The following is a 12,293-nucleotide window of genomic DNA, read 5'->3' on the forward strand; positions in this document are numbered from 1 at the left end:
TTAGCATAGTAGAATAATGAGACCACAAGTAAAACAGAGCTGTAAAACACAACAATTCCAAAACCTCCAAACTGTTACATAACAGTCCTTACTCGTAATATTAACGCCCCTAAAATTTACATAGGCCCAGCCCACTAGCAAAGGCCTTTTGAGGCTCAATGCAATGGCTTCTTTGAGAGAATACAGAAGCGAGGCTAAAAAGACAGCTGAAAGAAAGGCCGACCAGAGGAAGCCAGTAAAGTAGGCTGGTGCCAGCTGGCTACAAAGCTAAAAGCTAACCCTACCAGACCCTACTACGATGCCACTGTCTTCCTCTAGCTATTCTCACACTGTGCTGAAAGGACGCAAAGGGGACACCGAGAGGACAGCAACACTGTCCAGTGAGACTCAGACAAAAACCATTACAACTCTTGCTACAGGTCTCAAAACAATGCTGGGCTATGCGGCGGTGGGCCTTCACAGGGATGTAAACCAGCCAATAAAAGCAAGCCCTCTATAAAAGGAAAAACAGCATGGTTCAATGACATGATGAGGCAAAAATAACAGGGTGGTAAATGCATCTGAGCATTTGGCACCCCAACCTATGGCACCTTGAGCACCTTGAGTTCCAGTCACTGTTCGCCAAATTAGCATGTTAGCACTGTTCTTTAGTCTTCCAAAGACGTTACCTTTTTTCCGCTCGTCCTTTGCTTTGACTTGCCTTGATATCTTTGCATAATTTTACATTAAACACGGGCTAAAGTAATTAGAACAAAGACAGTCACAAGACGGTCGACACACAGTTCACCAGGGCGTGGAGACACAGAGAGACACTGACACAACCAGAGAAGGAGTAATAAAAAAGATGACTAACCTAACCCACCTGAGCTCGGCTCACACGGGTCGATGTCCTCGTCATCACTTGGACATTCGGCAGACGCCACCAACGAGTCATCTGTCGTCTGGGGAAAAGAAAAGAGAAGAAAAAAAGGAAGAGAGAGTTCATGAACAAATTCAGTGCTTAAAATGACGACCTTTAATATTGAATTTGTCATTTGAAAATCAGCCCAGGGACATCATTTAGGCCTCTTTGTCAGCACTGACCAGGGTAGCCAACAGAAACTGGCCTGAAAATGAAGATTTTAGCAGTGATAAACACCCTTCTTTTTGGTACAGTTAGCTTGCTAGCAACCATAAACCATAAAACACAGAAGTGACCACACTGATTACGCCAGATAATGATATATAAAGGATAGTACAGTAGTACAGTGCAGTACAACAAGCTATTTCAAAGAAAGTATGTGATGATAACTGGTGTGAGTGGCACACCAAGTGCTTCAGTGCTATTTAAAGGACCACCAGCGTTATTGGTCAAGCATGTAAACTGACAGATCAGTTTTCATCACATTTACTCCGCCTTGAGGTCGGACATGCGGAAATGCTCGTTCTATTGAAATGATTTTAAATGATAAAAGCTAGAGCGACTGGACTGTTAGTCGTTACACTTTTCAAACTAGCTAGTCATACATTAATGATGCACTTGAGTAATGTATTAATCATCACTTACTAATTCTGTACTTAGTTTGTCACCCTCTCACTAAAATCTAGCCAATCTTTCACACTCTCACAGGAAACTGTTAAAGTGGTCCGTCCCCTCCATGGCCTGTGCTGTTACCCACATCTACAGACTGCACTATAGGTGTTAAATTGACACTGGCAGGTTTGCTATGTGTTAGTTAATCAATGGATTAGAAAGTGTTAATCCTTCTTTTCAGAAGTGTTAATTTAGTCCCATTTGGGGCTGTATGCTCAGTAAATGGAATTCCACTGAGTGACGTAAAGAGCTACAGTGTAGAACAATTCCTCAAAACAAGGTGAAGGGAGCTTTTAGAGGAAATGTCACAGCATCAGATGCACCCAGAACAGATGTAGCGTCAAAACAACCACGCCAGAGAACTGTCACATGTGATAAAGTACCTGCTATGACTTTCGGTTGGGGATTGCTTCAGCGGTGCTAGTATGCACAATTGTGAAGTAGAGCTGCAACATATGGCTAGTTTTTTTTTCAAACGCAATCTTGGCTTTTTGAATACTTATGTCTCAAACGTCTGCAAAATTCAGCCCTTAAATAAATCTCACCAAAGATATTCATAGTGTGTTGCGAGCATCCAGAACCATGCTAGACGTTCCAGATGAGGTTCTGTGGGTGTTTTGATGAATCAAGGAAGTAAATAAATGTAACAAATGTATATATTTGATCATATGTATTGTCGCTGTCTAGAATGGTGATTTTACAGGAGAAGGCCAAAATGCTCTTAACTTTAAATGGAAGTCAATGTGAAATAACAGTTTATTTGAAGCAAATTAGAGCATTTCTATTGGTCTGTTTACACAGTGTACAGAGCATGGCGAAAGCTTAAAAACAGACAAAAATGGGGAATGTTTTTCATTGGACAGCAGAGATGTATGTATGTATGTATATATATATATATATATATGTATGTATATATATATATATATATATATATGTATGTATATATATATATATATATATATATATATATATATATATATATATATATATATATACACACACACACACTATAATTGATTACTTGTCAACTACAGATTATCCTGATGATTGTACATAAAATTTACATAACTGAACAATAAACTGTGGACAGCCCTTTTTAAAAAAATCATGAAATACTTAATTGGGAAAAGACTGGCTTTAAATAATCAAACCAGTTACAGTGTTTTTTTTTGTTTTTTTTTACCATTTCGTGCCTGTCAAGCTCTGACCAGTAAGAAATTAAATATGTTAGATATGCTTTAGCATTATGCCAATAGCAACTTTATTCATTGTATTTTTTAAACAATGGGACAAAGCTAGGACAGTGAAGATTAGCATGTGCTTTCTCTAAGTCACAACTTGTCAGACATCTTTTCAGACTTCAGCTAACACATCACTAACCAGCTCAACACGATTAGAGGAGAACACTAGGTGCCAGTTTTATTACATCAGCTAATTAACGCCTTCCTACCCAGCCAGAAATAGCAAAGCCACTGTGGGTCTCTTTGGCTCCCAGCCATTGATGCTGGTAGCATCTCAAACAACAGAGCCAACACTTACACAGTTACACCACTCAGAATTCCTTTTTGAAAAATGGATAAATTTAAGTTCATTAAAACATTAATAATTAATAAATTAATATTTTTGTAATATATCACCACTGGACATATGTTTATTCTTGATTGATATGTCAAACTGATAACTGATGATGTATTTATTGAAGGCTCCAGAAAGTTACTGCAGTAACACATCTGCATTTAATTCACTTTGTAGCATTTATGACTCTACAGAAATAAATGCCAAATTCTCTGTAATGTGAATTACTTGCTATTAAGTGTTAGAAATGTTTATAAATCCAAATCACCAGATATGTACAAGAAAATCAATAGATTTTGGCATTAATCCACAATTCTCTAACACCCCTAACAATATTGCAATGTGTGATTTTGCCAGTATTGTGCCGCCCTAGTTTAAAGTGAAGGTAGATTCAGGAAAGTCGACGGCACTCCCGGGCTGTAGCCACAGCAGGCTTATTTGGGATCTGTGAGACAAATCTTACACTAAACCTTTACATCAAGCGCTGTTTCAGAGGGTGTCTCAGCATACAGAGAACCTGCAGGAGTAGAGGAAGCGGGAACGAGCTCTTTGGACTGTCTGGTCATGTAGTGCAGCATGGACATTACACAGCAATCATTAAAGGCTGATTAGGTGAAACCAACTGGAGCTCATATTTCCTCAATAAGAACTTGTGACCACCTCAGTTTCACTAATGATGTCTTTTTTTGTGCCTGTGGGTCAAAGGTTCTTCAGTCATCCAGCCCTGCGTAATTCACATTCAAAAGATCCATCAGTAACCGGTTCTAACGACGGGAGTGCCAATTAACCTAATGCCCAAGGTCTGTGTAATGTAGAAGAGCAGCTGTGAAGACACTGTACTACTGCAAATGAATTGCGGCAGGACGGACTACAGTTCTGTAACCGAGCGATATAAGAAGCCCGGCAATGAACATCTCAAACACGCAGCCAATGGGGGACTTGATTTTGATTAGGGGAATGGTTATAAAGGTTATACATTCATGTTAGGAAATTCTTCAGTACAAAATAAAAGCTTGGTTGTATATAGATATTGCAAATAATGATGCACAAAAATCATGGAATTTAATTTAAAAAAATGTTTTGCTACTTTGGCCTTTGGTCTGCAATTGCTCTGCTCCAGTCAATTAATAAAAAGTGTAAATAAAAAGGAATGAGTTCCTTTCAAATCACTGTTGAAAACACAACATCTAATAATGTTTGTATTTTTATATTACATTATTTATATGACATAATTGATTACATTATTATTTATTATTTGATAAAATATTAATATATTGTCTACAAAACTGAAAAAAATGACCACAACAGCTTGAGCTTGTAACATTTTTTTTATACTGTAACCATGAATCAATATGTCAAGAGAAAAGAGTGACATTTTGATTTCTGGAAAGTAAATAATTTATTCATTTATCCTCCTCATCAGATTTATTCAGCACTATTACTGTTTATACCATTATCACAATGTTTTATGAAAAAACGTATGTATTTGTATTTAATCTGTATGGCTCAAAACCTCTATTACCAGAGAATATTCTCACCAGTTTGGACATAAATCCCTGCAGTGTGTAATGAGCCTAAAGGGCATCTTATACTAGCTGTTGAGTAGCGTATTTTTCTTTTTTTGTCCCTTTACATGACCGCAATGCGTCAGCACTGACATAAAACCACTATGTTCAGCGAAATGTGTCCTCCGCATTTAACCCATCTGTGGTAGAGAACACACACACACTAGTGAGCTAGGGGCAGTGAGCACACACACATCCAGAGCGGTGGGCAGCCAACTCCAGCGCCTGGTGAGCAGAGAAGGTGAAGGGCCTTTCTCAAGGCCCCAACAGTGGCAGCTTGCCAAACCCCCGGATATCGAACCCACAACCCTGTCATCAATAGCCTGAGGCTCTAACCACTGAGCCACCACTGCCCCTGTGCTGGTAACGGCACCCGAAGATGGAAATAAGAGGTTCTCAGTTTCATCATCAGCATTTCCTTCTTTAAGTCTTTACTATAAAGCATGTAAACACAGTCACTGACAGAATTACAACACATTTAAGATGTTAAGATGGTCAAGAGCAGCCCCCAAATGAAGAACTGCCCCAATACAAACCCACAGCTAAACCACTGCTGTTAAATTAGCATGGAATGTGTACATTAGAGACCACCAGTGTAACTACCCAGCGTGACGCTGTAGATATTCCCTTAACAAGGCTGATTTCGCCGTGCCCTGCTCATCATGCTAAATGCTAACCTAATTTTACTATCCTTGGCGGAGAGGAAAGGAATGTCCAAGGGTAAAGTTATTGAGGTAGCGCAGCCCAGGGGCATTAAACTGAGGTTTATTCCAGTTCACCTTCCAGCCTAATAAGTGGCCGCACTCAGAGAATACCCTTAAAGTTCTAGAAATAGAGCTGGAAAACCTCAAGAGGCAAAATGCGATGTTATAAGCTTACAAGGGAAATGAGAGTTTAGGTACTCTATATGTTAACGCTTCATACCGGTGAGTAGCTACCAGTGCACTGCCCCTACAGTCATGGTCCAGGACGTGCACTAAGGGTGTGTGTGCATTAAAATGATGTAGTAGAGATGGCACTGGTAGCAAGCAGATATCGGAAGGAACGAAGCTGATCCGATCGGATCTGATCCGATCCGATCCATGCTGTTAGCTGTGTATTTTGTCCTGTAGGGAAGTACTGCCAATAGATTAGGCCACCATGCCTAAGGCCAGGTGTGGTCTAGAGGAGTACAAAGCCCCCTCAGCACTGCCCTGTTATTTGCAAAACTGCTGAATTACGTATCACTTTTAAAAGGCTCCTCCTCTTCCAGAGCCATATGGAGAGCATGTGATGAGCACTGGCGAGTGAGTGTGTTTGTGCGTGTGCATGTGTATGTGTGTGTGTGGAGAGCCTCTGTGTGCCCAGCTCCTCTTGAGCTGCCGGAGGAGGAGGCTGCAGTGGATGTAAATTTAATTTGCTGTGCATGAGGCTGATGTACAGTGTCGGCCGTCCAGATGGCAGAGCCCGCAGATCCTGGAGCGCCACATCCATCACTTTGCCGATGTGATTTGTTTTTCCTGGCGGGAGATCCCGCTGCACTGTGCCCAAAGACAGAGGCGCTGGATCGATACAGCTCTTCGCGCCGTATCCTTCCCCTCCCTCCTGCTCCCTCTCTCTCCTTCTATCCATCCATCCATCCTATGTTTTCCCACCTCTTATCCCCCTCTATAGCCTCCTCTGCTCTGGAAGAAGACAGGGTGTGGCTACACAAATTGTGGACGCCATACTCCACTTCTTGGATGTACGGTTCTAGATATTTGACATTTTTTTTAAGGTCCAATTATAACAACTCCTTCTTTACCTGTTAGAATCAAACCTTTAAATGCATTTAAATGACCTCTGTTCTGATTGGCTGCTGTGGATTGGGCCTCAATCATGCATTCGGCCTTACTCAAAAAGCTGTCAAGGCTGAAACACTCCTTATAGCTTCAGTGTGAATGGGTGGGGCTAAACTATAACAGGCTGAATAGGCAGATGTATGCTACACATGGTTTTTATGAAATCACAAAATTAATGGACTCAAAACAAGCAGTTCTGCAGCTTAGGTTCTACTAACAGGTTCTACTTCTATAGCATCACTCTAAAGAACCCTTTATACCACAAGACTGATGTTCTTTCAGACTGATTTTACATGATCGTTGTCTGAGCTTTAAGGCTGATACATGTAAATGAGCTCTATTCTGATTGGCAGTCGTGTACTGTGCTCCATTCAAACAGCAGTTGAGGCTGAAACACTCCTTATAACTTCATAATGAATGGGTACTGAGACTGTAGGCTGAATAAGCGGGTATATACGCATATATTTTTGTGACATCACAAAATCAATGAGTTCAAAGCCAGCAGATTTGCAGCTTAGGTTCTCTTAACAGACTATATGAACTTGGGAATGGGCCTCTAAGATGTTCTTTACGGTGCTGAAAGTGGCTCTTCCATTTTTTTTACTGTATCAAGGAAGCTTTATGCTGCCTTTATTACTAGATGCACTCTGAGGGTTTCTGTGCAAGCTAATGTTCCACCTTAACAAATACTGGGGTTCAAAGTGCTACAGTGGTACAAAAGTGAATCAGAACTAGATGTCCAAAGCTTTTAGTGCCTTTAAAAGCTTGCTAAGAAAGTTATTTCATGGAAATCGACTTGTTTATCTCATCACAGCAAATAAATAAGAGTAGGTAATGAATAAAACTAAAAGGCCCTGATTCTTCAAAAGGCTGTTAGCTAACCCATTTTGAGTGCAGTGGTTAACTGGCCTGGCTCTGGTAAGCTGGAGAGAAAAAAGCTAGTCAAAAATAAGTACTCAGCATTTTTCAGGGAATGGATTTTTATGTTGGCTTTTTTGCTTTTGGGAACAAGGAAATGTTGGTCTGAAAGTAGAGCTACGGGCCAGTTCTGAGACTTAATAACAACAGGCCAAATGTTTTTTTATCAATTGACAACCAAGGCAATTATCTTAGGCTGGAGGATGGACTGCATTTTCAGTGCATTTTTATCTAACCAGCCTCAGTACTTCCAGCTTGATGTACACTCGAATACTGCACCTGAAGAAAAACACCACAGTGTAATGGTCAGCCATGCTGTTTAATGTCCCCCAATGGCTGGGCCCCAGAACGCTATGTAGCCCACAACTATGGGTTACCAACAGTAGGCCTGGTAGTTCCTGGGCCTGGTCTTTCTCTCAAACTTTAGTAATCTTCTAACTCTGCAAAAAACAAATCTACAATCTACAGAAGTATCAGAGAAGCCAAGTTATTAAAGGAGGAGAGCTAATCAAAGACCAATAACATCTGGGGTTTGTCTCAGCATTAAATGGTTAATGGAAAGGTGCAGGAAAAAGAGCAAAATAAGCAAAACTCATAAAATGTCAAGCAAGTCTGCAGGTCCTTAGAAGTCTTTTACTGTTCTGTATTTTATTGCACAAAGTCCCCAAGTGCTCCTTCACTATTCTTCATGAAGGCCGTTCTACAAGTCTAACACATCACACTCAGCATGTTTGCCCAAGTCAAGAAAGCTTACTCGACTCCAACGCTCCATTTTAATGATGTTCTCTGACAGCTTCGTACGACCCGAATCATTGTCTTTGACCTGGCTCATCAAAGAGCTGACCCTCCAACCTCATCCATATTTCATAAGCGTGGGCCAGGGTTATAAACCGCCAGTGACCACAACATAAACATGCTCATGCTGCTGAACATGGCCCAATCGGGAGAGCCACCTTGACCCAACACTGTTCAATAACATCTACGGTTCTCACAAGCTAGTTCTACAGCTGTGATGACAAGCGATGTTCTCCAAACATACTGGAGAATCACTCAAAAGCAGGGGGTGATATTACAACGTGATATTACACCTGACTTGTAGCTCATTGACACAAGTGGAGAAAATCTGGTTTATTGATCCCAGGGTTGTGGGTTCGTTGTCTGGGGTCCAGGTGCCATTTTTGGGCTCTTGAGCAAAGCCCTTAACCCTTTCCAGTGGCGTTATAGCATGGCTAACATGAACTTTCCAAGCTGGGATATCCAGAGAGTACAATCTTTGAAGGCAGTTAAAGCTTAAAAAGGTTTGAGAATCAGTCTTGGAATCAGAAGGTTGTTGGTTCAGTGGTTGCAGGGGAGTGAAGGAACAGTGCTTTCTACTACCCTCAATGTTTATGGCTGATATGCCCTTGAGAAAGTCACCTACCCCATCCAATTGCTCCCTGGGTGCTGAGGAGGCTGCCCACTGCCCAAAGTGTGTTCACTGCCCCCCTAATCACTGGTGTTTGTGTAACCTTGCAGTGTAAATGTCATTATATTAAATAACTAAGATCAGTTACACAATTAAGCAATTATTAGCTAAACGATCAGGCCTCTGCAAGTCAACTAATGTAAGCAACACCAGAAGAGCATATCTGACAACTCAGGTGTTGACAGTCTTCAAAAAGCTTTGAAATATCCTGAGTTCTGACACAGAGCAAAAGCAAAGTTTGCATTTTAGCAGACATTAGGTAGAGTTCTGAAGCGGGGCCTAGAGCAGGACTGGCCTCATTAATCTGAGCACTTCTTAAAGAACCGGCGGCGTGCTGGCAGACTGGCCCGATAGCGCTCATTAATCTGCCGAGACTCAGAGCCGAAATAGATGCAATGCATCACGCTTTCCGAGACTCAAAGTTCCACACCGCAATGGTGAATTACCGTCTTATTTTGATGTACTTAGCAGAGTCGGCAGGTCACGAGAACTCCGAATCGCTCCGATTTCAAGGTGAATAATGGAAATGAAAGAGGAAGGTTCAAGGGAACGAGCTCAAGGTTCTGCTTTGAAAGCACAAACTCTTTCAGTCACCCGGGGTGGCCATGTTGTGAAAGGATAACAGTTTAGCCCCTTAAAATGACTAATTGCATGGAGAAAATCAATTCCTAAAAGCCATCTGTGCAAAAGGGCACGGGCACCAGATGCTGCCACCATAAATCTTTTAAGGCCAGGCCTGACAAATTGAAAATAAAAGTTTGAATGCCCGGGAGCTGAATGATGCTAACCTTGATTCTGATTGAGCTGCGGAGGGCATGATATGAACACATGGAGTTCCGGGTTCAGGGCCAGCCATCATCGTCGCTAACAACCCTGTCACGCGCTCTTGGATTGGCCGAGATGGATAATCAGGGACCGTAACGGGACTATGTTTCATGTCTGGTGAGACACTCTGGTCTGGTGTTTGATTTGGGTAGGGTTGCTGATGCCACTTCTTGCAAAAGGACGTTCACCCACAAATTTGTACCTCATCATTTTTCATTTTTTGACATAAATTGAGTCTACCAGTTGTTCTTTACATTTTGGCCAAATTTTCAAAATGACTTGCAAAAATTTTTTTTATCATTGACATTCATTGAATATCAGGAAGGTTTTTTCGTTCTCCTGTAAAGTTGCCATTCTAAAGGACGCCAATCTACTGTACACAGCAATGGCCAACATTCCAACAGTTGAATGCACTGGTGGGTGGAGCATGGAGGTGTCTATTAGGATGCTTAGTGCAATTCTTGGGTAAAAAAAAATAAATAAAAAGAGTGCTGTTGGGAAGTGAACCATACCATTAGTGTTTTTCTTCCCCAGCTCCCCGCAGAGCTTGGTGAAGGTGGCATGCTGGGAGCTCCTGCTTGTGAGTGGTGACCTGTCTGAGTGTCCCAGAGGAGAGCAGTGTTTCTCACCTACCTCCACACACACACTCCCTCTCCCTCTGCCTCTTGTTTACTCTCCAGTCTAATGTGATGAATGCTCCCTGGCATACTGCACAGCTCTCTGGAAATAAGGCTGAAAGTCAGAAGGACGTCGGAGGCATCTGAAGGTTCTGCGCCTTCACATCAGAAGCTTGTTCTCTCCCTCGCTTTCACGAACACGCTAACATATGCAGGTGTGAATGTCTGCTGGCTTCAGTGTCTGGCCTAAGTTGCTACATAAACAGCGTCAGACGCGATCTACGGCTCCTAAAAAAACAGAAACGCGAGTGCTTTAGCAGTAGCATGAGCCCCTCTTGTTAGCAGTGGCATGAATGGGGTAGAGGTTGACAGTAAAGCTGTCTAAGGCCCTTGGCTTTTACTAGGCCCACGTGCCATGCCTAGATTCATCCAAGCATTCTTCAGTGCAACCAAAGCTGAAGTTGTGCTACTAACACAATGTGAAATCTATATTTCAGCTTACTGTAGGGTCGGGTCTGCTCTGCTGGCTGTATTACAGTATTCCTGATTAGGACACTGCTGAAATGAATACTAGTAAAGCTATCTGAAGCCTCCTTACATAGGGACTTCATGACACATGCATTAGTACTGAATAACGTTGTTATAAAGTACTACTTTAAGTTAATGTCCGCAACACAGTGTCAGATGTTTATAAAGTACATGATGTTGTGACATTAATTGGCAGTTATGCTTAATAACAGTGTTATAATGGATAACAGCTATCCATTACTTGAGGTTAATTGACATTTGCAACGTGACATTAGAATCTAAGTCATGTTGCAAATAAAAGCAAAGCTGTAGCATAAAGAGAACATCAATAATCCTCCATAGAACTACATAAATATTGAATAGAACTACAGAAGCCCTCAATATAACTACAGGAATCTTCAATAGAACTACAGAAATATTTAATAGAACTACAGACATCCACTATAAAACTACAATAATATTTAATAAAACCACAAGAATCTTTAATAGAACTACAGAAATCTTTACTAGAGCTACAATAATATTTAATAAAACCACAAGAATCTTTAATAGAACTACAGAAATCTTTACTAGAACTACAATAATATTTAATAAAACCACAAGAATATTTAATAGAACTACGGAAATCCAGCATAGAACTACAGGAATCTTCAATATAACTACAGAAATATTTAATAGAACTACAGAAATCCTCCATATAACTACATAAACCATCCATAGAAGCACATGATCCTTTAATAGAGCTACAATAATGATAAAAAAAAAACACAGAAATCCTCCACATAACTACAGGAATCTTCAATAGAACTACATAAATATTTAATAGAACTACAGACATCCACTATAAAACTACAATAATATTTAATAAAACCACAATAATATTTAATAAACCTACAAGAATCTTTAATAGAACTACAGAAATTCACCATAGAACTACGTAAACCATCCATAGAAGCACAGGATTCTTTAATAGAGCTACAATAATGATAAACACAGAAACCCTCCACATAACTACAGGAATCTTCAGAATACTGACAGAAGCTCTTCATATACACTCAATGTGTTATTCAGTTCTTATACAGGTGTAATAGAGTCTCTGTGTATAAAGCCTTCAAGCATAGTTTTACCCAAATAATACGAAAAACCCCCCTCAAAGACGTCCCTCTAAACCCAAAATTAGGTATGGCAGTAATGAACCCTTGGGTAACAACCGCACTGGAACCAATTTGAGAAACTGGAAGGGAGCTAATGATATAGGTAAAATAGTATGAAACAGGTAGCCATCCCACAGAGCTCTGCTGGAGCTTGAACAGAAAGTGACAGAAATCCAAAATTCCATTTTTACACTCTCTGTTTGTTTGCAGAATGCTACTATCTGTGTAGCTCGTAAAAAAGGTTGCTCTGGTA

The 12,293-nt window shown here is 40.7% G+C and overlaps 1 protein-coding gene across 24 annotated transcripts in view; it reads right to left on the bottom strand.

Moving 5' to 3' along the window:
- Positions 1 to 12,293, bottom strand: part of LOC140547029 (neurexin-1a-like) — a 495,217-nt gene that overhangs the window by 21,279 nt on the left and 461,645 nt on the right. For 17 of the 24 annotated variants that reach the window (XM_072670538.1, XM_072670515.1, XM_072670530.1 and 14 more), the window contains one exon: positions 854 to 941. In XM_072670538.1, coding sequence (XP_072526639.1) covers positions 854 to 941 — 88 coding nt within the window. The remainder of the gene's footprint in view (positions 1 to 853; positions 942 to 12,293) is intronic. The other 7 variants (XM_072670531.1, XM_072670523.1, XM_072670526.1 and 4 more) reach the window with 1 other exon arrangement.

Source organism: Salminus brasiliensis, chromosome 24, assembly GCF_030463535.1.
Source record: "Salminus brasiliensis chromosome 24, fSalBra1.hap2, whole genome shotgun sequence".
NCBI lineage: Eukaryota > Metazoa > Chordata > Actinopteri > Characiformes > Bryconidae > Salminus > Salminus brasiliensis.